The sequence below is a fragment of the Plecotus auritus genome (assembly GCF_963455305.1).
Source record: "Plecotus auritus genome assembly, chromosome: 9".
Taxonomy (NCBI): domain Eukaryota; kingdom Metazoa; phylum Chordata; class Mammalia; order Chiroptera; family Vespertilionidae; genus Plecotus; species Plecotus auritus.
The window spans coordinates 56,588,430-56,611,384 of record NC_137783.1 but is presented as its reverse complement, the minus strand read 5'-3'; the positions used below and the strand labels follow the sequence as shown (position 1 = coordinate 56,611,384).

General features: G+C 53.2%; 2 protein-coding genes across 8 annotated transcripts in view; one reads left to right on the top strand and one right to left on the bottom strand.

Moving 5' to 3' along the window:
* RASGEF1A (RasGEF domain family member 1A) overlaps positions 1–14,081 on the top strand; it is a 94,862-nt gene extending 80,781 nt beyond the window's left edge. For all 6 annotated transcript variants that reach the window (XM_080641071.1, XM_080641073.1, XM_080641075.1 and 3 more), the window contains exons 2-13: positions 3,444–3,644; positions 5,316–5,438; positions 7,014–7,151; positions 7,522–7,743; positions 8,376–8,450; positions 8,830–8,922; positions 9,399–9,501; positions 9,582–9,661; positions 10,640–10,831; positions 11,643–11,766; positions 12,230–12,302; positions 12,547–14,081. In XM_080641071.1, coding sequence (XP_080497197.1) covers positions 3,450–3,644; positions 5,316–5,438; positions 7,014–7,151; positions 7,522–7,743; positions 8,376–8,450; positions 8,830–8,922; positions 9,399–9,501; positions 9,582–9,661; positions 10,640–10,831; positions 11,643–11,766; positions 12,230–12,302; positions 12,547–12,571 — 1,443 coding nt within the window. In that variant the 5' untranslated portion in view covers positions 3,444–3,449 and the 3' untranslated portion in view covers positions 12,572–14,081. The remainder of the gene's footprint in view (positions 1–3,443; positions 3,645–5,315; positions 5,439–7,013; positions 7,152–7,521; positions 7,744–8,375; positions 8,451–8,829; positions 8,923–9,398; positions 9,502–9,581; positions 9,662–10,639; positions 10,832–11,642; positions 11,767–12,229; positions 12,303–12,546) is intronic.
* Positions 14,082–18,259: 4,178 nt separating this feature from the next.
* Positions 18,260–22,955, bottom strand: part of CSGALNACT2 (chondroitin sulfate N-acetylgalactosaminyltransferase 2) — a 44,528-nt gene continuing 39,832 nt past the window's right edge. Inside the window, exon 8 of one of the 2 annotated variants that reach the window (XM_080641076.1) lies at positions 18,260–18,429. In XM_080641076.1, the coding sequence (XP_080497202.1) occupies positions 18,314–18,429 (116 nt within the window). In that variant the 3' untranslated portion in view covers positions 18,260–18,313. Of the gene's footprint in view, positions 18,430–19,626; positions 19,776–22,955 lie in introns of those variants that run through there. The other variant, XM_080641077.1, reaches the window with a different exon arrangement.

Sequence of the window (22,955 nt, the reverse complement as noted above, 5' to 3'; positions counted from 1 at the left end):
TTCCAGTGTTTCTCCTTCAGCCTGTCTGGGCCAAGAGGCATGCTCTGCAGACACCCGGGTGCTGGGGGTGAATGCTCCTGAGCCCTGCCTCTCTCCCCGGCATGTGCCCTGGAGCAGGGCTGGTGGGAGCAGGTAGCTGCCCTCAGAGGCTTTGGAAAGTCCACTGGTCAGGGCCGTGACCCCTCCCATGTGGCTCCTGAAGGACGAGGCCCCTGTCCCTCCTGGCCACCCTGAGCCTCTTTCTGTCCTCTCCCTCTCCCTGCCATCCTGTTCCTGGGCAGGAACCCTAGCCCTTGAGGGCTGGAACGCAGGACTGAGAGCTCCCTGTGAGAGCAGACCCTGGCGTGGGGCACCCCAGGGAGGTGGCAGGGCTGCCCCGAACAGCTGTGGGTGTGACAGCTTGCACAGGGACCCTGCAGTGATGGGCGGGTTTCTAAAGTCACCATTATTTGTATCCTCTCCCGGGTACTGTGTGACTTCAGCTGTGGGAGGCCATTGGCGGTGTCAGGCCTCCCAGGACCTGGTGGGGCCTTACGGTACAAGAGGCAGGAAAAGCACCGGGGAAAGGAGGTCACCCTTGCCCAGGGGGCCAAGTGCAAGTGCGTGTGAAGAGATGTGCAGGTGTAGCGATGAGTGTTGTTGGGTGCTCGCAGCAGTGTCTGACTGGGTGCTCGCTGTGTGTATGCTGTGTATGTACTGTGTGTGCATGCTCTGTGTGTGCTGTGCATACCGTGTATGTTTGCGCACACTGTGTGTGTGCATTGCTGTACACTGTGCATATGTGTGCACTGTGTGCTTTGTATGTGTGTGCGCTGTGTGTGCTGTGTCTGTGTGCATGATGTAGGGCAGTTGCAAATGCTCAGAAGGTAAAGTTTTTGTCTGAGGTCCCACAAAGAGCTTCTGACCTGAGTTGTGTTGACTCAGAGCTCCAGACTGTACCCCTGCAGGCTGGCCCCAGGGTGGGCCCTTGCAAAGGGTTTCCAGAGGATTCGAAGGTGCCTCCAGGTGTCTGGCCAGGAGGCTCAGTTGATGTGCTTTGGGAGGGAGTTTGTTCTGTTTGTGCCCTCATGGCAGTAAAATAATGGCGACTACAGTTTGCTCTGCACAGAAGAGAAGCTGAGGCCAGAATGGCTCAGAGCTCATCCCATTGGATCAGAGAGCAGGCCAGGGTGAGGGACAGTGGCATCATTGGCAAGGTCAGCACAGAAGGCCAAGAGAGCCCTGCCCCGGGAGAGGGAGGGCACGTGGCTGCCTGGGGAGGCAGGCACTGGGGCAGTGGCACCTGCTTGCCAGTGACCAGACAGGGCATAGCCTGACCGTGGCACCACCAAGGCAGGAAGGCCCAGCTCCTCCACTCGACCTCAGCCTGCCTGCCCTCCCAGGGTGGGGCTGTCTGAGCAAGGGTGTGTGTGTGTGTGTGTGTGGCAGGGAGGGGTCAGGCCACACCCGCAGCATGAGGGAGAACTAGCTTTCAAGGCCTCGGGCTGGCAAATCCCCAGAGAGCCACTTCCCGGTGCGGCTGCTGCCTTAGGCAGTGAGGACGTGGCAGACCAAGGGCTTGACTCTCCCAGGCCTCCTGAGAGCCCTAGGGGCAGTGGCGGAAGGTGGGACCCTTTGCTCCATCACACATGGCCAGGCCACGGGGGCAGCCCCAGCATGGGAGCACCAGTCCCCTGACTGCTGCCCAGCGTCTATGTGTGATAGGCATGTCAAATCCAACATGCCCCAAAGCATGCTCCAGGTCTTTCCTCACCCCCACGCTCGTGCTTTCCCCATGCTGGTTAGTCGCTGGGCCAGAGGCCATTCTGCAGTATCCGAAGTCGGCCCCTCCTCCTCTGCTGTTACTGGTGGTGTTGGCAGCGACGTTGGACCTCAGTTCTTGAGTTTGGCAAAGAAAAGCTTTCAGAGCCGAGAACTCATTCTAAGAGAGTTTATTTAGAAAGTTGCAGAGGTAGTAGAAGGGCCCTTGGAGCTTAGGAGGGAGAAAGGCAGAGGTAACACGCTGGGGGAAAGGAGGGAGGGTAAGGGAGAGCCCTGCTGGGTCCTTCCTCTGGAGGGTTTTAAAGGATGGGCATTGCCCTAGCTGGTTTGGCTCAGTGGATAGAGCGTCGGCCTGTGAACTGAAGGGTCCCCGGTTCGATTACAGTCAAGGGCACGTGCCTGGGTTGCAGGCTCAATTCCCAGTAGGGGGCATGCAGGAGGCAGCTGATCAATGATTCTCTCTCATCATTGATGTTTCTATCTTTCTCTACCTTTCTCCTTGAAATCAATGAAAATATATTTTAAAAAATAAAAATAATAAAAGAATCAAGGCTAGGCATTTAGGGCATTTAGGGGAGGATCTCAGTAGAATATTAACCAACTTTAAGCTGATGAGCCCAAATGAGATTGATTCCCCTGACTTTGTCCGTCCATGGGTGTGGTTGGCAAGTGGCACTAATTGGATTTCTGCTCTGTCCCTCTGAATAGGGTGGTTTAAGCTCTTTACCCTCTGGTTGGGGCGGAAAGGGTAAGTGTCCTTGCTTAGGGAAGATAGGATTTTGGGATTGACTAGGTGGCTGTAAACTGGTGGGCTGGTTAAGTATCTGTTTCAGTTTCCCTATTACACTTGTCCGGGCTTACTAACCTGTCTCAGCACCACCTGTGCTGAGCAATCTCTCCACCAACCAGTTTTTAGGTTCCTCATTTGCTGGGTCTCCACATGGCAGCCAAAGTGACCTTCACCCTGAGTCGGGCCACTCCTGTGCTCAGAGCTCCCACACCTCCTGCCTTATCAGAGAAACAGCATGCTGCACTCTGGCCCTGGGGGTGTGCATGGTCCGGCTGGTCCCTCTTCAGACCATTCTACCTGCTTATCCCCTCTTCACACATTGGCCTCAGGACCTTGGCACCTGCTATCTCTATGCTTTGAATGTTCCTTTTTTAGCCCAGAGAGCTGCACAGCTGATGCCATCAGTGTGTGCCAAGGCCTCCTGCTTGAGGCAGCCTGACCTACCCCCACCTCAAGTTCTCCTCCGGGCATGGGCATAGCTTTTTTCTGCCAGTGGGATCTAATCCCAGGGGGCATGGCTGTGCGTCCTGTCACCTGGAATGAGGCCTGGTGTGCATGGAACAGGTGCTGAAGACACCTAGCGGCTGCAGACCCATCCGCTTGAGCTGATGTCTGTGATTTTTTAAAATAAAAGACTTAAAATTCTTAGAAAGTGAGGGAGAGAGAAAGAATGAACATCGCTGTGAGAGGGACACATAGATTGGCTGCCTCCTGCACCTACCCTGACCAGGGATCGAGCGCGCAACCTCTCAGTGCACAGGATGGTGCTCAACAAACTGAGCCACACCGGCCAGGGCTCGAGCTGTCCAATGGCACCCTCCTTCCCGTGAGGGCCAGGAGGGGACCTGGAGGAGGCTCCTTTGACGCCTTAGGGCCTGTTCTTCTCTCGCAGGAAGCTATGCCCCAGACGTCCATCATCTGCTCCAGCGTACTTGGGCCCAGCTGTAGTGGACAGGTGCCGCCTGGCATGGGGGAGCGAGGAGGTGGGGCCAGCAGCTCCGGGGACCTCATCTTCCAGGATGGCCGCCTCATCTCCGGGTCCCTGGAGGCCTTGATGGAGCACCTGGTCCCCACAGTGGACTATTACCCTGATGTGAGTGTCTGGCAGGCGGGCGGCGGGGAGGTGACCTGGGCTGCAGGGGAAGCTGCTCCTGGACAGGGAGGGAGTATCAGGGGAGGGGTGTGGCGGGCTAGAGGGAGGGGCTTCCCTGTGGCCTCCAGAAAGGTGGAAGATGGCCCTGGTGGTGCCAGCAAGTGACAGGTTCTGTGCAGGGCCCGGGGGAGGAAGAGGAGTCTAAGGGCCAGCCAGGTGCTGGGGAGTCCTATGAGGCCTCACCCTGCACGTGCCCCGTCCCTGAGCTGGGAAGTTTGCTTTGTGCACGAACCGCCATAGTCCAAAGTCAAGAGGGGACAGCCCTGCCCGACTGCCAGCATTTGGACCCGCCAGCACCCGCACTGCAGGGCCAGCATCCACCTACCGGCCAGATCTGCCCTCTTCACCTCAACATGAGATGGGCATGGCTGGGCCAGAGAGAAAGAATTCCCCTGTCATGTGTGGGTCCCTCTGCCTCTGAGAGCTGCGGGCCTGCCTGCTCCCTTTGAGAGCCAAGCTGTGCTGGCCCTTCCGGTGCCCACTTCGTCCCCAGGACAGAGCTGGGCTTTCTGGCCTTGGTGAGTCAGACATAGCCTATGGGAAGTGGGGGAGGAGCCCGGCTGGTGTGGCTCAGTGGTTGAGTGTCGACCTATGAACCAGGAGGTCAGGTTCAATTCCCGGTCAGGGCACATGCCCGGGTTGTGGGCTCGATCCCCAGTGTGGGGCATACCAGAGGCAGCCGATCAATGATTTTTCTCTCATCATTGATGTTTCTATCTCTCTCTCCCTCTCCCTTCCTCTCTGAAATCAATAAAAATAGATTTAAAAAAAGAAAGTGGGGGAGGAATCCCCCTCCCCCCCCGCAATGCCCTCCAGCTTTTATCTGATGGTGCTGGAGACTACTAAGCTTCTGGGGAGTTCTGGCCTACCCACCAAGTCCGGATACCACCTCCCTGCTGGGGTGCTGTCTACTCTTCCATCCACAAAACTCTTATTTCCATCCACAACCCTCTTCATTCTATCTACAACCCCCTCTCAGGGCCTGTTGGGGTGGCTCCCTGTCACCACCGTTCAGCCAGATGCTGAGGAACTCTCTGAGCCTGCACTGCAGAGCCCGGTGGTAAGGGTGCATGGGGTGGAACAGGGCCTTGGCGTGGCAGCTGGGCACAAGCCCACTGCTGGTTAGTGACTGCACAGGGCCTGGCAACAGTCCCTGACACAGGTACAGCCCCCGCCCCCGCCCGCGCCGCCCCAGCCGGGCCCACAGGGCAGGCCAGTGAGGATCTGGAGAAGAAGCAGGCTTGGAGCCAGGCCAGGGAGCACAGTGGGCTGGGCAGCAGGCTCACCCAGGCCTGGAGAGTCCTGCCAACATCCAAGGCTAGGTTAGCGCCCATCTTGGGGTAGGACGGAGGGTGAGGAGAAGCCCTGTGGAGTGAGATGCTGGGAGCTGAGCTCACTGGGGAGGCCTTGAGCCGCTGCAAAGTGGGGTTGATCTGTGCTTTGCATCCACGGGGCATCCACGGTGAAGTAAACCACGCAGACCCACGCCGCTGCCTGGTGATGCTGGGCTTGGAGCCAGCAGGGCCGAGGGGAACAGCAGGCATGGGGCCCCACCGGGCTTGACCCACACTTCGCCCTCTCTCCCTTTCCTTTCCTTTTCTTCTTCTTTAGAGAACATACATCTTCACGTTTCTCTTGAGCTCCCGGGTCTTCATGCCCCCTCATGACCTGCTGGCCCGTGTGGGGCAGATCTACCTGGAGCAGAGGCAACAGCTGGAGGCCGGGTCTGAGAAGGTAAAGGCATGCTGACCTGATGCACCTGTCGGTGACCCTGGCTGCCCCCTACGCCTGCTCCAAGAGAAGCATGCTGAGCGCAGCTGGCAGCATCTGGCTGAGCCTGGCTTGGCCCTCCCTGGTGTCCTGGGCCATGCTCACCTCCCAGGGTGCTGGCATACTGCTGTGGTGGGCATGCACACCCCCTCTCCTGATCAGGGCCAGTACCCCCCAATGCAGGCCTGGCTCCAGTTGGTGCAAAAGAAGCCAGAGGGGCCTGGGTCCCTGCCTCCTCTGGGGGTTAGGTGCAGCACTCTCAGGCTCATAGGAGTTCTCAGTGACTCAAACAGGGCCATTTGCCACTGTTGTCCCTTCTGACAGAGCCAAGCTGTGGGCAGTCAGGATGGTCAAGAAACCGCAGCTCTGAGGCCCTGGGTCTTAGGGTAAGGTTTTAGAAGCCCACGGTCCTGTGCAGAGGGGTGGCAGGCAAGCTGTCAGAGAGCTGGCAGGGCGTCCTGGGGCTGCACAGAGCTGGCCTGGCCAGGGACCGATGACCCTCCCTCCACCTTCTTCCCCGAGGCCGGCTCTGCAGGGTTGTGGCAGAGGCCTGTGAAGCTGGGCCTTCTGAGTCTCCTCTTCAGAGGGGCTGTCCCGGGTGCTGTGGGGCATGATGGGGACAGACACTGGCTGAAGTTTGGGGTTTTTGAAAATGAGTTCACTTAAGTGAAAAAGAGAATTACTTTAAGGGTGTCCATTGATGGTCGATGGCACCAATTCAATGCCAACAAGAATCTCTAATTTGGGGTGTGGCGAAGAAGGAAACTTAATTCAGTGCAAGCAACTCAATGATGAAACAGCATGGCTGTGATAATAGCACAGTGTGGGCCAGCTCCAAACAGTGTCATAGCTCAGGTACGAAGCAGCACACTGGGAGGCAGCTCTGGGTGCTCTGGCCAGTCACTGACGTTTCAGCTCCAGCCAGGGAGACGCAATCTTCAGTGGAAAGGGAAGGTAGGCCCCCAAGCAACAGGGGAGCAGACTTATATATAGAGAGGTCCCTGCCCCTAGTCCCTCATTGGTTTGTCCTTATGCAAATGAGAACTCCAAATCCTCACAGTTTGATTGGTCCAAAAAGCACTGCCCCGATTGGCCAGAATGGAGCAGCTCTGACTGGTGCTAATGGAGATATAGCTGCACAGGTCTGATTGGATGGGGAAAGTGTCAGTCCTATTGGTTGAAATAGGATTCCAGGAACTCCTTTATAAGGCTTGGCTCCAATGGCAGGAACACAGTGCAGATGGGCAGTTCAGTGTAGGCTTCTCCCTGAAGTGTGGCTTGCATGAGAGATCCCTGTTTAGAAACAGCTGCTTGGCTGTTTTTTAAAAATGTGGGCCCAGTTAGCTGCCAGGAGCCCTTCTGGGTAGGTATCTTCTTTCTCAGGGTCCCCAAGGCGAATATGCAACAAACCAGGTATGACAAAACTGCAGGTGGCCCTGTTGGGGGCCATCCCCCCTAGCCCAGTGGTCCTGGGGTTGGTATACCACTTGTCTTGTCACTCACTCTGGTGGGTCAGGTCTCACCTGTGCCTACCCCCAGGCCATGCTGAAGTCCTTCTCAGCGAAGATTGTGCAGCTGCTAAAGGAGTGGACAGAGGCCTTCCCCTGTGACTTCCAGGACGAGAAGGCCATGGCTGAACTGAAGGCCATCACCCACCGGGTCATGCAGTGTGATGAGGTGAGGGCCTCCCTCGGCTCAGGTGGAGCTCCGTGTGTGTGTGTGTGTGTGTGTGTGTGTGTGTGTGTGTGTGTGTATGTGTGTACGCACGCTCGCGCAAGGGGTGAAGGTTCCTTTAGGGACAGCTCTGGCCCTGCTCTGGCCCTCAGATCCCTTCTTCACAGCACAGCCCACTAAGCTACCTGTCCAGAGGGCCTCAGAGGAGCCCACACTGTGCCCACTCCGTCAGGCCTAGGGGCTCAGGGCAGGTTTGGGTCGGGCATGTGGGCTCATCGTTGGGTATGTCCCTGGAGATGAGGTGGGTCCCTCCTGAGAGGTGGTGGTCTTGCCGCCAACCCGTGCTGGCACCTCCATGCTCCCTGCCCTGCAGGAGAATGGCACAGTGAAGAAGGCCATTACCCAGCTGACGCAGAGCCTGCTGCTGTCCCTGGCCGCCCGGAGCCAACTGCAGGAGCTGCGGGAGAAGCTCCGATCGCCGGCTGTGGATAAAGGGCCCATCCTCAAGGCCAAGCCCCCGGCCTCTCAGAAGGACATCCTGGGCGTGTGCTGTGACCCCCTGATGCTGGCCCAGCAGCTGACTCACATTGAGCTGGTCAGTGCGCATGTGCCGCTCAGGCGGGCTGGGTGCGCAGACTCCTGCTTGCCCAGAGCCACGAGAGCCCCCATCGCTTTCTCAGTATCAGCACCACAGGGCTTCCCTGCTGGGCAGGCCGGGTGTCAGGGGAGGCCTGCTTCCCGGCCCCGATCACTGCCTCTGGCTGACGTGTCCACCTAGCAGCAGGTTTCTCTGTGCCTGGCATCCAGGCCCTAGGGGCACAGCAGCCCTGTGTTAAGGGGAGGGGGAGGGTGGCCAGGACTAAAGTGGCCCCAGGATGGAGGTGAGGGGCTTCGAGGAGGAGAGCCAGTTCTTGTACTGTCACCTCATCCTGCCTGTGCCTGGGCTGGGCAGGTCCCTGTACATGGCAGCCACGGACCTGAGGCTTCCACCCACTCCTTGCAGCCCTGCTCCCTCCGCTCCAGAGGAGGGCCTTCCAGACCCCTGGGGTGCTTTTGGAGGGGCCTGGGCAGAGATTGCCCATTGGCGGGGTGCTCGGATCAAGGAGGGGCCCTTGCACACGCCTGCAGACTAGTTCTGACTGCTGCTCCGAACATGTCCTGCACTCCGAGTGTGGGGCCTCCAGGCCAGAGGCTGATCACTCCTGTGCTCTCTCCCGCCTGCCCCAGGAGAGGGTCAGCAGCATTCACCCCCAGGACCTGATGCAGATCGTCAGCCACATGGACTCTCGGGACAAGCACAGGGTGAGGGGCTGTAGCCTGCGGGTGGACCTGGACCTCCATCCCGTGCAGGGTGGGCGGAGACCCCACATAGCACGCCTGATTACTGCTGGGGTGTCTGACCCATGGATGCTGTCTGGCTTCCTGGCACCTGCTCCAGGGGGTCAGTGGAGGCCACACAGGGAGATGCATGCTGGGAGGGGGCCCGGTATTCCCAGGGGCAGGGGCACCCAGCCTGGCCTCCAAGGCGAGCCCTGGGCATTGTGGAGCCAGTTGCCCCCACTCAATGTCACTTGCAGTTTCCTCCTCTGGACAAGGTCCGGGCCCCTCCGTCTTGGGGCAGGGCTGGCAGCACCGCCAGCAGCGTCCTTGGGCTTCCTGTGACCTGCTGTGTCCTCCCCAGTGCCGAGGGGACCTGACCAAGACCTACAGCCTGGAGGCCTACGACAACTGGTTCAACTGCCTCAGCATGCTGGTGGCCACCGAGGTGTGCCGGGTACGCACTGCACAGCAGCCACGGGCAGGGTGGCCGTCTCTTCCCCACCCCCACAGGGCTGCCCGAGACACCCTCAGGTGCTCCAGCCCCTCAGACGTTGAAACTTTGCAAGTGGAGATAAGGAGCCTCCACTGCCAGGGCCTTGGAGCTGCTGCCCCCCTGCCCCCACACGTCCAACGGTGATGCCTTAAATTGTGACGGAGACCCATCCATGGAGTGCACCCTGTGCCCAGCACAGTCTTTGAGCTCATCCGGGGCCCCTCAGTCCTCTCGCCATCCTGCTGCCCTCTGCCTCGCATTGGACACACCACAGCTGTGTTTCCTGCCTCTGCAGCCCCCCTCCCCTGGTCCTGGGTCTGACAGGGTCTGACAACTCTGTGGGCCCTGGGGCAGCTCCAACCAGAGGCCCTCAGGGACTGGTGGTGGAGGGCATGGCCCCTCATGGGGCCCACGCTGAGGCTGCTGGCTGCCCGCAGGTGGTGAAGAAGAAGCAGCGGACCCGCATGCTGGAGTTCTTCATCGATGTGGCCCGGGAGTGCTTCAACATTGGGAACTTCAACTCCATGATGGCCATCATCTGTGAGTGTCCGGCCAGGCTGCCCACCCAGCTCCTCTCTGACCCGTCTGCCCAGCCTGACCCTTCCTGCTTTTCTCTGCAGCTGGCATGAACCTCAGTCCTGTGGCTCGGCTGAAGAAAACATGGTCCAAAGTTAAGACGGCCAAGTTCGATGTCTTGGAGGTAGGCACCCAGCCTCATCCTGTGTGGGCATGAGGAGGTGGGCCTCCATCACACTCTACCCTTTGCTCAGGGCCTGCGGCCCGCAGTGCAGGCGGGGGCTGGGCTGTCCAGCCTGCCCAACCTGGCCACGCTGGGGACCGGGTCGCTGCAGCTGTCCTCGGCCCTGACTCAGTCAGATCTGGCATCGCCTAAAGCTGCTTCCGGGGAGTAGTTGCTAAAGAATTTGACAAACATGGGCCCCCGAGCCCTGCAGTGGTCGATGCTAACTCGGCAGACACGGGCCTTTTCCTGGCCCAGCTTTCCGAGGCACTAGACCAGGGGTGGGCAAACTTTTTGACTCGAGGGCCACAATGGGTTCTTAAACTGGACCGGAGGGCCGGAACAAAAGCATGGATGGAGTGTTTGTGTGAACTAATATAAATTCAAAGTAAAGGAGCGGAGGGGAGAGCAAGAGAACCCTCCGCTCTTTCGGCTCCGCGGGCCGGATAGAACAGCCGAACGGCCGGATCCGGCCCGCGGGCCGAAGTTTGCCCACGGCTGCACTAGACCCTCTGGATGGCCCGGGCCTGACGGGTGAGTTCATGCACAGCCTGCCACAGATGTATTTGATCACGGAGTCTGTTTTTTTGCAAATGTGTGTCTATAGAGCTGGTGGGTGTTGGGAGTTGTCGATCTAAGCAGGGGGGCAAGGGAGGGTTTTGAAAGGAAGGAGGAGAGAGCAGGCCCAGCAGGGCAGGGAAGCCGCGTGGGGGCTATGCAGCTTCTCTGCAGCTCTCCCGTGACGCCCAGACCCAGACCAGACAGCCCTGCGCTCAGCTGGCACCTCTGGGCCCCCTCTTGGAAGGGAAGCCTTTTCTGGGTGACAGTCCGAGTTGCCCAGAGGGGAAGTGCCTTCCTCATCAGTGGACTCTCTGCTCTGTAAAGGGGGCGGGGGAAGCACTGCCCACCACATTCATCCTCCCTCCCCCCTGCACACAGCACCACATGGATCCTTCCAGCAACTTCTGCAACTATCGCACGGCCCTCCAGGGGGCCACACAGAGGTCCCAGATGGCCAACAGCAGCCGAGAGAAGATTGTGATTCCTGTGTTCAACCTTTTCGTTAAGGACATCTACTTCCTGCACAAGATCCACACCAACCACCTGCCCAATGGGCACATTAACTTCAAGGTAAGCTCAGCCCCACTGTGGTCCAGAGGGAGGGGCGGCTGTCCAGCACAGAGCAGGGTGGACCTCCCGGCCACGCCCAGGGCAGGCAGGATCCACCTGTGCAGGAGAGCAGCAAGGCATGGCCCTGAGGCAGAGGGCCTTTAGGACTGGCAGCTCCAAGGTGGGTCACACTATGTGACTCGAGGTGTGACGGTGGCCCCACCCTTCTGGGTGGATGACCTGGTTATAGGGCCTGGAGCCACAGGAGCCTCCATTCGCCCGGGACACTGGTCCCAACACTGATCCCACCAGGGAGAATCAGGATGGCTTTAGGTAAGAGGGACTCGAGCAGGAAGGAGGAGGCAGCAGAACTCCAGATGGAAGCAGAGGCCTGTCTGGCTAAGGGCAGGAGGGTAGGACAAAGGTGCTTAGGGAGGTGTAAGGAGAGCTGGGTGTCCAGTGCTCACCTCACGCAGGTCAGGGTAGGAGGGGGTTATGGATTCCCACACGGGCCCCAAAGAGTGACATCATGATGTGTTCAGATTGGTGGTGCTGTGCTGGTCTGGCTGGCTGCCTGCCTCAGCTAGGGGTCAGGGGTTGGGGTCCCTGGGCAGGGGAGGTGCAGACCCTGCCGCCAGCCTGATGGCCCAGGTGGAGGGCAGGACGGTGTGTGCTCTGGGACGCCTGCTGGCTCTGACGCTGCACAGCGTGCTCCGTGGCCACACAGTCAGCTGTGCAGAGCCCCCGCCTCACCGTGCTGGGGCTAGGCAGGGAGCAGCACACGGCCCTCATCAAGGTGACAGGGGAACGCCGTTGTCCTCTGCCCCTTCAGAAATTTTGGGAGATCTCCAGACAGATCCACGAGTTCATGACATGGACACGGGTAGAGTGTCCCTTTGAAAAGGACAAGAAGATTCAGAATTACCTGCTTACAGCGCCCATCTACAGCGAGGAAGGTGAGGCCGCCCCGCATGGCGGCAGCCCCATAGCACCTGGCCCCAACTCCCCCTTGTCGGCTCTCGATGGGGGGCTGATCATTATCCCACACCACACAGGGGAAGCCCGCCATGGTGAGTTTGTGAGGGTGGGTGTGGGCAGAGGACAGATGAAGGATAAGGACTAAGGAGACCAGGCTCTGGAGGCCACCTGAGAGCCAAGCGGGTTTGGGCCAGTGCTCAGAACCAGGCACCAAGCAGAGCCCTCGAGCAGGTAGCTGGGAGTGCGGGGCCTCGTGGGGCCTGGGGCCTCACACGGCAGAGATCTGTGGATGAGCCCCGGCCGAGGCCACTGCCCCTTGGTCCAGGAGTCCCTTCTTGGCCCACCTGCACCCCTGCCATGAGGGCTGGAGAGGGGACAGCGGGGACAGTGGGTGGGCTGACTGCATGTGGACATGCGTCTGAGGGGCCCTCTGTCTCTCAGCACTCTTCATCGCCTCCTTCGAAAGCGAGGGGCCCGAGAACCACATGGAGAAGGACAGCTGGAAGACCCTGAGGTAGGAGAACTGAAGGGGCCGCCCCAGGCAAGGCGGGGAGAGGACGGGACAGGCATCACAGACCTGCCTTCTGAAAGGCAGCCGAGGGCACCTCCCCGCGCGGGAGGAAGGGGTCTAGGCAGCTGCCAGTGGAAGGAGGCTGAGGACCTGGGTTTGAATGTCCTGCCTCTTCCCCTAATGGCCGGGCCCTGGAATCCACCGGGGAAGGGCCTGCCAGCCGCTGACCCTGTGCCGTCCCCCCTAGGACCACTCTCCTCAACAGAGCCTGAAGCGTGGGTGCGGCCTGCGACCGAGGACGCGCACGAGAACCGAGCTTTAACCTTGACCTGGGTGGAGATGGGGCGGCCTCACTGGTTGGGGCCCATTTTGTATATAACTTTTATGGAAAAAATGGCAATTATTTCATGCATCAACCTTTGGCGCAACGTGTTTTTGTTTCTTTTAAATAACAGGGCAGCGCCCTGGTTCAGGGAGGGGTGGGGAAGGAGTATCATGGGAGATGGCATCCATGATAACATCTTGGCCTAATGAAGCGTAGATTTTTATTTTCTACTTTTGATTATATTCACCTTATGAGAAAATATTTAAAAAACCCAACCAAAACCCATGTGAGCCCTGCCTGCGTGGATGCCCTTCCAGCCAGTGTCTCGGATGTTAGGGCTGGTGCCTTAGAGGGTCCCAGAGGGCGGCCCGCTCTGCTCAGGCCGCTGCGCCCATGGCCGGCGGCGCCTGCCCGCAAAGCCTGGGCCCGCAAAGCCTGGGCCACGAGCTTCCAGGTTCCCACAAGGCCTTGGGAGGCCAGGAGGTCTCATTTGCATACTTCTGGAAGCAAACCTTTGAGTGCGGGCTTTCCAAAGTTTACATTTTCCTTTTCCTTTATCAGGGATTTCTGGGGCTGGGAGGGGCAGGGGGACACCTGGAGGCATACTTTTCTGTTGGAACATGTCTGGCCAAACTTTCTTCAACTACATTTTAGGAAAATAGAAAATTAAAATAATGACAGGCGAGGGAGTTGGAATTGTCAGTCTCCTCGGTGTAAGTGGACACGCACTGCCCAGCACTGGGAGGTCGTTTCCACTCCCAGACGCAAGGAGCACACTCCACGTGGACGTCCGACGTCCTGGCCATGGGACGGTGGCCGCCCTGCTCCCTGAGCACGGGAGGCGGGCCATCCACACGGACTGCGTCGCCCTCGCGCGGCTTTCCCTTGTGTGTGGTGTGGAGCTCCTCACCCTGGTCTCTCTGTATGCCTGGCTCTGCGGGAGCCTCCAGCGGGAGGCCTGCCAGCTGCTACTCCCCCCGCTCCCAGGACACCTGGAGGCGCGGGCCAGGCCTCAGGAAGGGGTGGCTCTGTGGTCGCTGCTGCCGCCACCTGTAACTGGGTGGAGCGAGAATATTTACACTGTATTGTCACAGTGTTTTTGCACTTTCCAGATGTCCTAGATAGTACATATTGTATATTGATAGTACATATTGCTTTGTTTATGTATTTGAGATAAAGGCTTAAACCTGAGAGTATATATTTGGAATACGCGTTAGAGCATTTTCTGTCCACGTGTAGGGAGTTTCCCGTCACCTCCACGTCGCGGGGCCCAGTTCTGTGCTCACCTCACCTGTCTGTGTTGCCACTTCATCTGCCCAGTTGGGTCCATCTCCTGACTGTGATGTGTTGGTATTTTGAGATGAACTGTGAGCATCAAGCTGTACTGTAACACAGCATGTCAGCTGTTGGTGTGACTGGACATACTTGCATCAATAAAAGAACATGTTGCTCCCCTCATGTGCCTGTTCTCTGCAGCCGGGGCCGGCCGGGTCTGCCAGGGCCCCGCGGCCTTTCCTATGGGAGCAGGCCGCTCTCATCCACACTGCATCCTGACAAAGGGCTTTCCAGGTAAAAAGTGCGAAACAACACTTTCATAGGTGGCATGTTCCAGTCTGGCGGTCCTCCAAGTAAGATCCCAGGTGTCAGCAGCTGCTGTACGACACGGCCATGTGAAGTTTGGGAAACCCGACTTAAATGAGATTGTCAGGGCTCCCCCATGGCAGGACTAATCCAACATTCAGAGTCGTGGGCACTGTGGTCTCTTCCGGGGCAGGGGAAGCCGGGCACCTGAGGCCGCTCCCTGAAGAGCAGTTTGCAGAACGCAGTCTAGGCGGGGCTCTTGGTGTTGTCATGAGTCGCCCTCCAGAGCACGAAGAAAAGGGGGTTAGGGGCACGTGAGGGCCTGTGGAACTGAAGGACAAGGAGACTAGGAGGGAAGCCGAGCTCCCACGTGCTTTTCTCTGGCCTGTCCCACTGCCACCCGTTTACAGTGCCCGGGCCCCACGAGGTTCATGGTCAGAGCTCACCAAACCTTCCTGCTCCTTAGAGCTAACTCAGCCCATTTCAATGTGTGCAGGGTCTGTCATGCGCACTAGACTAGCGCTGCCCAACAGCCCCTTATGCTGGGACGGAATTCCCGTGTCTATGTGTCCTTACAGCAGCTGTGAGTGACACAGCCCTGAGCACTGACATGCAGCTGGTGTATGTTTCAATAGCTGGTGGCCACTGTACTGGACAGAAGGCTGCCTCCTTCCCCAGGGCCCATGGTCAGCATACAATAGGTGCTCAGGGGCTTGTGAAGCAAACAAGAACACCTGTGAGGATGTGAACTTGGGGTAAAGGGCATCACTTTTTAGGTCTTTAAATTCAGTGGCATCCTGATTTCTTGATAAAGTTAATTTTGCAAGTTGATACCCATCTCATCTGAGAAGAGCAGCACATTTTGGGTCTGCGTCTTGAACGCGGAGTTTGTCTGGGAGTGGACAGTGGCTCGCTTGGCTGGCTGGCGCTCTCCCCGTCACCCACAGCCTGGGAACTTGCTTAGAATTAATGCTCAGGGCCCCACTGCACACCTGGGCATCCAGGCAGTGGGGGTGGGGGGTGGGGTGGGGGAGGGGGTTCTGCAGGAATTGGCTCCTGCTCACCCTCACAACCCCTCTCCCAGGAACTCAGTCACAGCATGCTCAAACCGGCCGCACACCTACACCGTCCTGACAGCACCATCCTGTTCTCACACATTCACGTGCTTGGAGCCTCCTTATGTCTTCCTGGAGGGGCACGCTCTGCTCCTCCAGGCCCTGCCCTCCTCCACATTACCCTGCTGGTGTCTGCCTCCTGCACGCGCCTTGGCTCCTGCTGTGTGGGAGCCCCTTGTGTGGCTAGAGGCCAACCTAGTGTGCAGTTGCTAACAACGTCATATGATGACTGAATATCACCCCTCACTTCACACACGTTCCAGGCACAAATCTGTGTTACAGATCAGATGTGACTGGAAGATAAGCTAAGGATCTCCACTAAGGCCAAGGAGACTTCTGTGACAAAACTAAAATTATTTGTGAAATATACACCTACTACCCCTGTAAGTAAAATGGATGTCTGATTCCTTAGGGAGCCGAGACAGGCTAAGTATAAGAAAATTTGAGTTCCAGTTCCCAGTTCCCAGCAGAGTACTCTTGGACAAGCTTTTTACATTTTTACGCCTCCATCTTCTCATGATGAAAATGGAATTACAACATTCCACCTCATGGGGCTGTTGTAATGTTATACGGCAGAAAGTACGCACCTGGCTCCTGAGCAGCAGTGGTGGCAGCTGGGGGCTCGCAGTGGCACCTCTGCTGGCACTGAAAGCCGCGCCTCCTGCAGAGAGCAGACGCTTCTGGGAAAAGTGAAGCAAAGGATTGCAAGTGCCCTTCCCAAAGAACAGCGGGAGCCCTGGCCAATACAAACACTCTAGAGCTACCAAAGAGTCACTTGCGTGTTAAATTTAACCCGTGTATAAACATTTGCACAAACTGGGGAGTTAAACTACCTTCTAAATGAAAAACCTACTTTCCACTCACAGGGTGGTAACCTCAGATTATGCCAACGCCATTTCTATCTTAACTCCCAAAAGGGAAGTCATGATACTGAGAGGAAGGTGAAGAGCTGCCAAACACCCCACAAAGATCCCCCCAACCTAACCAGGACTCTCGGGTACAGATCAACAGCAGCGTGGGGAGGAAATTACGTTGTCAAGGATGTAAGAGAGTTATGCAGCCGTCCTTGTCTGCAAACGTGGAAGACTAAGTGCCGGCCTGTGGAAATCAATGGATGTTTTGCGAAATTTAAAAAGTCCAAGTGGAGGCAGGAACCCAGAGGGTTAGGGACACTCTAAACCGGCTTTTACCTTGAGGATAGAGAAAAAAGGGCCTACTTCAGAAGGGTCAAATAGGAGGCCCCGGGCGTAAAGCTGGCACCCTCTGCATAAGAGTGAAGTTGAACTAAAATACTCCTCCACCCCCAACCCTACCAAAGTAAAAAAAATGGCCTATTTTGAACCTCAGTATGAATGAAGAGGACAATTTTACCCCCAATAGTTTGTAACCACAAGTCAGTAAATTTTACTACGTTTTGCAACACAAATCACACTGGTCCGAAAACTTTAAGTTGAGAATTTGGTTAATGTGGGCCTGAAATGGCTCTGCCCCTAAGTGATGCAGTGGAAGTGAACATTCTGACCTGTATTCTAGTTTGAAACAGTGTCTCTCCTGAGCTGTATCTAATCTGTTAAACCCACTCTTTGGATTTAAAAATTAATTTTCATTTCTAGAAGAACCAAACAGAAGTGTTTTTTAAAATAAATATATTTTTATTGATTTCAGAGAGTAAGAGAGAGGGAGTGAGAGAAACATCAATGATGAGAGAATCATTGATCAGCTGCCTCCTGCACATCCCTCACTGGAGGTTGGGCCTGCAACCCAGGCACTTGCCCCGACCGGGAATCAAACCATGACCTCCTGGTTCATAGGTCGACGCTTAACCACTGAGCCACGCCGGCCAGGTCAAATTGAAGTTCTTTCCCAGATCCATTTGGTCACAATTCTTAAGAAATTACAGAATGTAACACAGACAGACTGGGAAAAGTGAAATTGGTTAAGAGACAGAGGATACAACAAGTTCAACATATGTCATCAGGGTTACAGGAGAGGGAGAAGGAGGCAGAGACAATGGAAACATAACAGCTGAGAATCTTTCAGAATTGATAAAAGGCAACAATCTAAGGAGCCCAGAGAATCTCAAGCAGGATCAGAAAAAAACACACAAAACTGCACACAGATATGTCACAGTGACACAGAACAGAGATAAAAAGGAAAAAGAAGTTTGATTACCTACAAAGGAGTATCATAGCTCACTTTACAACAGAAATAGTTGAAACCAGAAGACAATGAAGTAAACATCAATGTGTTAAAACAAAATTTTCCAATCTAGAATTCTATATCCTTCAAAAAAGTTTGAAAATAAGATAAATATATTTACAAAGGAAAATGAAGTTTGCTCTTAGCAGATCTTTACTAAAAAAATTCTAAAGAATGAATTTGACCCCTACTGCATACTATACACAAAAATTATTTCCAGATAAATCATAGATCCAAATATGAAAAGCAATACAATAAAATGTCTAAAAGAAAATATAAACATTTCTTTACTTTGGAGTATGCAAGTTTTTGTGTTTTTTTTTTTTAAATTGGACACCTAAATCACTAGCCATAAAAGAAAGAAAATTGATAATTTAAACATTGTTAAAATTAAGAACTTTTGATTAACAGACTAGTGGCCCAGTGCACAAAAATTGTGCACATTAAAAGGGAATTAGAGGAAATATTTTAATATTGCTATTAAAATTTAATATTGCTTTCTCTATAATAGAAGTGTCAGAGATGAAAGAAAATTAGTAAAATATATATGAAAATCTCCCTCCTGTCAGAGTCTGGGGCGTGCTGCGGGACCTAGAGTCAAGTCCCCGCCCACCCATGTGAGTCTCAAAATCGTGCGAGACCCAGACCCGGCTGGGCCCCCCCCCCCCCCGCCCCCATTGGGTGAGACCCAGACCTGGCTGGCCCCACCCCCATCAAGCCCCTCCAGGCAGGGGGGCGTAGCCTCAGGCCCCTGGTGTGGTGCCAGGTGGGGGGGGGGTGCAGCCTCAGGTCCCTCAGCCTGGTGCCGGGGTGGGGGTCAAGGCCTGAGGTCTCCCGGCCCATCGCTGGGGCAGGGGGCACGGCCTGAGGTCCTCTGTCAAGTCCATGCCCAGGTGGCATTCAGGGAGTTCTGGAAAATATTCAAGAAAGAAGTAATTACAGTCTTATGAAACTTTTCCAGGTACAGAATAAGAAGGGACACTTGAAACTTATTTCATAAGCTAGCATATTTTAATAGAAAAGGTCAACAGGGATGAGAAAGGAAGGTCTGAGGTGTTCTTACCTATGAACATAGATGAAAAACACCTGAAATACACATACTCACGCACACATAAATACACAGATATGCACATGGTGTGTGTGTGTGTGCAAGTGTCTGTGTGCATGCAAATTGTATCCAGCAATCTATATATATATAAAAGCTTAAGCGACTGAACGACCGAATGACCGGCCAACTGGTTGCTATGATGCACACTAACCACCAGGGGGCAGAGGCTCAATGCAGGAGCTGCCCCCTGGAGGTCAGTGTGCTCCCACAGCCAACCTTCCGCGGTTCCTGCCCCTGGCGGCTAGCCAACCTCTCGCAGCCCCTCCCCCCGGCCAGCTGGACCCCCGATCAGCCCCGATCACCAGCCAGACCCGTGCATAAATTAGTGCACCGGGCCTCTAGTGTGTAATAAAGATAACACATCATGACCCCACAAATGCAAGTCTACTTCAGAAAACTGATGAATTCATTTTACCAATTTAACATATTAAAGATAGAAATGAAATCATGATCATCTTAATAAAGTAAAAGTATTTGACCAATGCTCTCCCACATGATAAAAACTCGCCAAGCAGTGATAGGAGGTAACTCTGCTAACTTTATAAAAGGGTATTTACAAAACACCTCCCGTGAATATACTTAGTGATGAAACACAGCATGTTCCCCGGGGCTTTGGAAACATGGGCAGGACGTTCACTATTATCACTTCCAGTCAGCACTGCGTGACAAATCCTATTTAGCACAGTAAGACAAAAAACAGATATAAAAATTGAAGATAGAAACAAAAGGTTTACCACTCATATATGATTATATAAGGCAAAAAAATGCAAAAGAAACTACAAATACATTTTAGAATTAAGTGTTTTTAGCAAAGTTGCTGAACATAAAAATCAAATTTTTCTCTAGACACCAGCAATAAACAATAAAAATAAAAGATAGTTACAGTGGCATCAAAAATGCAAAACATCTAGGAAAAATTTAAAAATAATACTTGTTTAAGTCCACTATATTAAAAGTATAAAACTTGCCAAAACCGGTTTGGCTCAGTGGATAGAGCGTCAGCCTGCTGACTGAAGGGTCCCGGGTTCGATTCCGGTCAGGGGCATGTAACTTGGTTGCAGGCACATCCCCGGTAGGAGGTGTGCCGGAGGCAGCTGGTCGATGTTTCTCTCTCATCGATGTTTCTGACTATCACTCTTCCTTCCTCTCTGTAAAAAATCAATAAAATATATTTTAAAAAAATAAAAGTATAAAACTTAATTGAAGACAATAAAGACCTAAACAGATGATTCACATTCAAGGATTGGAAGACTATAGCATAAAGATGTGAATTTTCCCCAGTGACCTTATAGATTCAATGAGATTTCAATAAAATTAATAAAAGTCTTTGTGAAAATTAATAAGCTTATCCTAAAACTTATATGAAAGTACCAAGGCTTTGAATAGACAATCTTTAAGAACAGGGCAAGGTCTCAGAGGTAATGACCTGTATTAGGTTACAGAAGTTAGACTGTGATGAATGGCATGGTGATAGCCTAATTGAACAGATGAGAGCCCACATCAGACCTGTGAATGTACAGCAGCTGATGGATGAGAGTGGTTTTGCAGGTCAGTGGGTAAAATATGGACCTTACAGTAAGGTGATGTTGGAAAGAAGTAAAATGCAATCATTACCTTACACAAATTCACAAAAATCTCTTCTACTTAGGTTAAAGATCTAACTGGGAAAAGCAAAGCCACATTTGAGGTATTCAGAAGATAATATTTATTAGCAAAGATATATGCATCCCTATGTCTACTGCAGCACTATTCACAGTGGATAAGATATGGAAACAACCGAAGTGTCTTTGGATAGATGATTGGATGTGGTACATACATACAATGGATACTACTCAGCTGTAAGAGAGGATGAAATAATGCCATTTATAACATCATGGATGGATCTTGAGGATATTATGCTAAGTGAGTAAGTCAGTCAGAAAAAGCTATGAACCAAATGATTTCACTCATATATGGGATATAAAACTTAAACTCATACAGACAACAGTATGGTGGTTACCAGAGGGAAGAGGGTGGTGGGGGGCTCATAAAGGGGGCCAAATATATGGTGACAGAAGATGATTTGACTTTGGGTGGTGTGCACAATGCAATATACAGGTCATGTATCATAGAAGTGTACACTGAAACCTATATAATCTTATTAATCAATGCTGGTCTAATAAATTGAATTAAAATGAAATAAAATACATTTTGGTTCATATTTCTTCTGGGCTTAGATTAAGCAGCAGATGATAGAATCAGATGGGTTTTGCTTCTTTCCCATTCTACCCCCCAGGGGAGGTCTGAGTGAGGAATGAGGCAAGAGGCCTGGAGGATTGCCCTAGGAAAGCTGAGGAGTGGAGAACAATATAAACCCCCTAAAGTGCATCATAAAGTCCAACTTCCTTGGTAAAAAAGAGGAGGAGGAGGAGGAGGAGGAGGAGGAGGAGGCTGCAGCAGCTGTGGCATCAGGGAGGGGAGGAGAAGGGAGAAGGGGAGAGGGAGGGGGAGGGGGAGGGGGAGGGGGAGGGGGAGGAGGAAGCAGCAGCAGAAGGAACATAGCTTTAAAACATCCTTCCCTTTGAGGGCATACATCTAATAAAAAGTAGAATACATAAAGGAAGAAGATTATTCACAGTAAAGTTCATTTTTATTCATCAAAAAGTACCATCAAGAATGGAAAAAGACAAACCACATCCTGGGAGAAGATAGTTGCAAACATGTAACCAACAGAATTGGTATCTGGAATATGTGAAAAATTCCTATGAACTGTTAAAAAAGGACAAAAAGACTGGAAATGCAAATTATAATTCATGTCTAAACCCGCTAGATTAGAAGAATTAATAAGCCTGACAAAATTAAGCATTGGCAAGAGTGTGAAGTGAACTCTCGCACAGTGTGGGCTGTGGTCAATGTACTTGGGAAAGTAAGCTAAATGTGCACACAGTGAATGACCTAGCATCATCCTTCCTGGAGAAGTTCTCGCACACCGAAAGAGACCTGTAAAATAGTATTTATAAAAACACTGCTGCCCTAGCTGGTTTGGCTCAGTGGATAGAGCATCAGCCTGAGGACTGAAGGGTCCCAGGTTCGATTTCGGCCAAGGGCACATGCCTGGGTTGCGGGCTCAATTCCCAGCGTGCAGGAAGCAGCTGATCAATGATTCTCATCATTGATGTTTCTATCTCTCTCTCCCTCTCCCTTCCTCTCTGAAAACAATAAAAAAATAAACAAAAAACACTGCTTGTGAGAGCAAAAGCAAGCAACGAAAAACTAGACAACTCAAATATCTATAAACAGTGGAATTAATAGTGTAGTATACAGTTACATGCCACTTAATGCCGGGACACATTCTGAGAATGTATCATTAGGCAATTTCATCCTTGTGCGATCGTAGAATGCACTTAGCAAACCTAGATGGTACAGCCTACTGCACACCTAGGCTCTATGGTATAGCTTATTGCTCCTGGGCTACAGCCTGCACAGCATGTTACTCTACTGAATACTGGAGGCAATTATAACAGAATGGTAAGTATTTGTGTATCCAAACGTATCTAAATATAGAAAAGGTACAGTAAAGATACAGTATGAAAGATAAAGTGGAACACCTGTGTAGGGCATACCATGAACGGAGCTGGCGGGCCTGGGTGCTGCTCTGGGGAAGTCAGCGAGTGACGGTGAGTGCCAAGGCCAGGTCATGACTGCCCACTGCTGGAGACTTCACAAACCCTGTACACTTAGGCTACACTACACCATGAGATTCCCTCAAGCACAAGAGAAAATGGTGCAATCAAGAGAAGCGGTAAACATGAGACGTGAGCCTAATACTGCACGTTTCACAGCAGACTTTCTGTAAATGGGGGTGCACTCTAAAATAATGGTAACAAGTATAGTGAATGCATAAACCAGTAACATACTCATTTATTATCAAGTATATATGCTGTACTGTATTGTATGACTGTCAGCACAGGTTTGCTTCCACCAGTATCACCACAAACACATGACTACTGCATTGTGCTACAACTTCTCTCTCCAGAACTACAACACAAACTCCACTATTCTTGTTCACCGTTGCACTCTGTGTCTAGAATGGTGCTAACTAAGCATATAGTGCGATTTCAAGAAACATTTGGGAACAGTTGGTTTAAAGGAATTATTTTTTAAATATATTTTATTGATCTTTTACAGAGAGAAAGGGAGAGGGATAGAGAGTTAGAAACATCAATGAGAGAAACATTGATCAGCTGCCTCCTGCACACCCCCTACTGGGGATGTGCCCGCAACCAAGGTACATGCCCCTGACCAGAATCGAACCTGGGACTCTCCAGTCCGCAGGCCGACGCTCTATC